This window comes from Arachis stenosperma, chromosome 1 (genome assembly GCF_014773155.1).
Source record: "Arachis stenosperma cultivar V10309 chromosome 1, arast.V10309.gnm1.PFL2, whole genome shotgun sequence".
Classification (NCBI taxonomy): domain Eukaryota; kingdom Viridiplantae; phylum Streptophyta; class Magnoliopsida; order Fabales; family Fabaceae; genus Arachis; species Arachis stenosperma.
In genome coordinates, this window is record NC_080377.1 from 80,520,248 (window position 1) to 80,524,797 (window position 4,550).

General features: G+C 37.9%; 1 protein-coding gene across 1 annotated transcript; it reads right to left on the bottom strand.

Moving 5' to 3' along the window:
* Window positions 1-3,124: 3,124 nt before the first annotated feature.
* On the bottom strand, window positions 3,125-3,685 carry LOC130981481 (uncharacterized). The gene has a single exon (XM_057905076.1). It carries the CDS (start codon window positions 3,683-3,685, stop codon window positions 3,125-3,127), a length of 561 nt encoding a protein of 186 aa, XP_057761059.1.
* Window positions 3,686-4,550: the final 865 nt, after the last annotated feature.

The window sequence follows — 4,550 nt, forward strand, 5'->3', positions numbered from 1 at the left end:
GTCATTAAAAGAAACTACATTTGGGCTATTTTACTCATTGATTGGGCCGAATTAAGTTTTTACTATTCTGTTCATGTATCAAAAAGAAAAACATTTTTCATTAAACCAAGTTAAAAAAAAAGACTGGTGACATACGGCTTCATTCAAACATTACCGGTGTTTTCATCTTTCTCGATTTACTTTTTTTTCTTTAACATTTTAAGGTCAAACCAAACCAATTTTTAAAAAAAATCCCCCATATAAATAGTCAATTTAAAACCCGACATATAGAGAGAGTTTCACCTACAAAAATATGAGGTTTTGTTGTCTTCCTCACCTATTGGGCAAGATTTTTTTTAATTTTTTGTAAAGGCCAACAAAGTAATCAATTTATTCTGGCTATACTTAAAAAAAAAATTAAGGCAACTCTACCATTTGTACTTGGAAAACTAATTTTTGTCCAATCAAGTTAAAATGGAAAAGTCAATTAAAAAAGAGCAGAAACCTATAATATTTGCGAATGCGATTCTGTTTTAGTTAATACCAAAAGTTGTTTTCAACTTAATAACACCAAAAAAAAGTCAATATAATTGTTCAACAAACAAGAAACATATAATACTTTCTAAACCTACGGGAAAAGACTTAGCATGATATATTATGACAAAGAGGTCAAACACAGGGGCTAAGAGCCTTCAGTCACTCATCCTTATGCATCCTATCTGCATCGAACCTGGATGATCGTCACTGGCTCCTTTGATATCACCTCGAAGACCCCCACACCACCTGGCTTGAAATTGCACAATGAAGCAAAGTTCTCCCATCCTCTAGAAATAACGCCGAAGCTACCATCCCTTTTTCCACTGTACCTTGTATATGTAGCTTCGACCTGTATGTGGCCATGTGTGAGGATGATAGGGTGCCTCTGACCAGTGAAGTGACTGAGATGAGGGACGTTCGGCTGATTATAACACAAGAAATTTCAGTTAGTATTAACTAATTTAATGCTTACTTTAGTAAAACAATATTTCAACCAAAATGTTGCAACAACTTAACGCTTACCAACAATCGCAACGACATCATGCGAGCAGTTAGGTCCATCACAAAAAAAGGCCACTTGCTTTTGACCTTTGCGGCAACCGCTCTAGCACTGGCTGAAGGAGGGATGTTGATACACTTTGCAATTTCATAATTACCAGTCCTTACATATGGTGGTTCTTCAGGATCACGAAGTTGGTATGAATTCTCAATGCCACCAAAATCAAAAATCCGGACGTGGAAATTGGAGTTTCCTTTGTGTGTGAAATATAGCATGGAGTCCAGATTGATTTTGTACATCTGATAGAACTCCTCCCAGCCTCGAGTCAATGCAATTTTGCCACTTTGGAGTTGCGTCCAGAAGCACCGACAGGGGTTATTCCTTCCGTCAGGCACAACCAGGTCCAGGTAGGGGGTACGGTTTGGTAGCTCATTGGGAGTTATAGGTAATGACTGTTACAAATAGGTCAAGTTCTGTCAAAACATCGATAGCATTGAAAAAACTTTAAAATTAAGAGGTGTTAAGGAAACGGATGTTAATTACCAGTTTGAACATTGAAGGCCTTATTACTGGCTTCAGAAACCTCATCTTGTAGTTCTGTGTCGTACCGTTATCAATCGCTTGGACTCTCTTACCCTTGTCCTTCGAAGACGTCATCTATGGCAAGTGTCACACAGTTGCCAAGTTCAAAAAGGAACAAAGTCAGAGTTCATTTAAAAAAACTCATACAGTCGAATCTTTTGATTTAAAATCAACACACATGCATGTTTTTGGAATTGGAAACAAAGTAGTTCAATTTTATTGCGACTACGTTTGGTTATCAGCAGTGTATCGACCAGATAGTGACTACTACTGCATGCAAATACAATGCTACTAAATGCAAATGATACTGTTTGCACATATCATATATGATAACAATAGTATGTGGGAAAACAATCGACTAGGTTAAGCATTAAACAGGAAAAAAAATTCATGTTAACTATTAAACAATCAGTTTTACCATGAAAATAATTTTAGAGGTTTAGCTATTCTTCTTGTTTAAGATTTGTTTGTGGCCATAACAAAATCATTGCCACAATATTGTATTCCCTCAAGAATGCTGGGTTTATTTGATTTCTTCACTTTGTTATTTGTTAATTGGAGCCCACTCCCGGTTTTAGGTTTTAAAAAAGTTAAGAAAAAAAGAAACGTACTAGATTTCCAAAACAAGTACATTGTCACTGGCCCACTAAAATGTCATTTGGAATTTTTGGTCATAGTGTATAATCCTTTACGTTTTAAAAAGATTTTTTTCCTAACAACAGCTTTAGAGCCCACGAAAAAAAATTAAAACTTATACACAAAGTGTCTGCCACATACACCAGTCCGATTTTAAAATGTCCAACTAAAAAAGGTGACATTCAAGTAATATATTTCCAAAAAATATTCCTGGTATGTCTCCTACGTTAGTCCCAACAAGTTCAAGTACATAATAATATCTTATGTTTGGGAGGTGGATGGTGAAGGACTCCAAACGACATTAACTTAATTAATGGTCATAGGGTTTGTTATTTCCAATTTAAACTTCATGACCACATCCGAATAAGGAACCGGATTGATCAAGATTCTATCAACAAAATCAAGTAACATGGAAAGATAATTTAACTTGGATATTAAAAATGAGCATATAACGTATATTTTAGCTCCCTTAACAAGTAAAGATTCTGTTGTAACTAGATTATTTTGAATAAACGACACTAACCTTTATCGTCTATTGTATGACTAATTCACACAGCGATAATGTGTTCCTGTCCACCATCTGATCCAACTTTTCATTCCTTGTATGGTATGATGAACGACATTTTTGTCCCCCATGATAATGCGCGGGATTGATGCGTCGTTGAAAAGAACGAAAGCAAAATCACCCGAGTCTTTGTCCCTCCGAGGCATGACTGTCACCCTTTGAACCACATGACCAAACAAGTTGCAGAAAAACTCAATAATGCCATCTGCAGTGGGCATGGACTCTCGACCGAAGCATATGGTCAGTGTCTTTGGACGTTTCGCGTCATCCAACTCCTTGCAGACGTATTTCTGCTTTCCCTTATCTTGCTCAGTTTGCCTTCCTCCTTATTGCATATGCAATCCTCGGCCATTGTTATGTCTACTCAATGCCTCTGGTGCAACCGATATGCACTGGTCCTGTGTGTTGAAACCCAATAGTTCTTTAGGATTCCTCTGATACTTCAACCACACGGCATCCATTGTTATGTCGCCTATAATTCTAGAGCAAATGTTTGATAGGGTATCGGGAATTAGCGTTAGGAGGACGGATCTCATCCTATGAACCTGGTATAAGGTGAGCTCAGTTTTCAGCACGTGTCCGAGGGTTTCGAGTTTGCTGGATTTCTCCACAACCCCAGAGAACTCCTGAGATAGTAGGCATTGCAAACAGATGACACATTCCTCGGCAAGACTGTTCATGAACCAGCCTTCATTTTTTATGGCTGTTTGCACAATACCTTTCAGTCCCATGGTCTCCATTGACAGTAGAAATGCCATGACCATGAGGGACTGTTTAACTTCACGGTGAAGGACTTGCGTCAGCATCCTGAATGCAGTTCGATCGATTCCATGGAACATTTCCAAACATTCGATTGCCATGGTTGAGGGCTTCCTTCTAGTATCCATGTTGTATGGGGTAGAATGTGTAAGCATATAGTTTGTAGTTGTAGTTTTTTATGCTTAGACCACCAACTCATTGCCTCCTTCTTGTAGTCATGCAGCATGGTCTCCACTTTATTGCACCATGTTCTTGCTCGTAGTCCTAGACTAACCATCACCTACCTAATTAGAATATTATTTAATGGCCTTAATTACGTTGTATACATGTATATGGTTTTATTGATACCAGTAGGTGCGGTTTATAGTTTCTTCTTGAAATAGAACATGCGATAACTTTATCTAATAAGGAGAAATTGAAGTTAAATTGGGTGTAACCTCCCCAAAGTTTGTGAATCATGCCAAGTTATTTATCTTAAGCAACTTTATAGGAAAACTGAGTTTTAGTGCTATCGATGAGTACGGTTTAGTGACTATGGCTAATGGTTTACGGTTAATAACCAATGGTTTATGGGTTCGAGGTTTCTGGTTCAACGTGTACGGTTTAGGGTTCACGGTTTGGTCGTTAGGTCTTATAGTGAATGGTTTCGTGCCTATGGTTTATGGTTTTGCGGTTTTCGGTTCAAAGCGTACGGTTCAATGTGTACGGTTTAGTTACTAGGTCTTAGAGTGAATGGTTTCGTGCATATGGTTTACGGTTCGGTAATTTCCAGTTCAAAGCGTACGGTTCAATGTGTACGGTTTAGTGACTAGATCTTAGAGTGAATGGTTTCGTGCATATGGTTTACGGTTTGGTTGTTTCCGGTTCAATGCGTACGGTTCAATGTGTACGGTTTAGTTACTATGTCTTATAGTCAATGGTTTCGTGGCTGTTGTTTATGAGTTGGCGGTTTTCGGTTCAATGTGTAACGTTTAGTGTTCACGGTTTATTCGT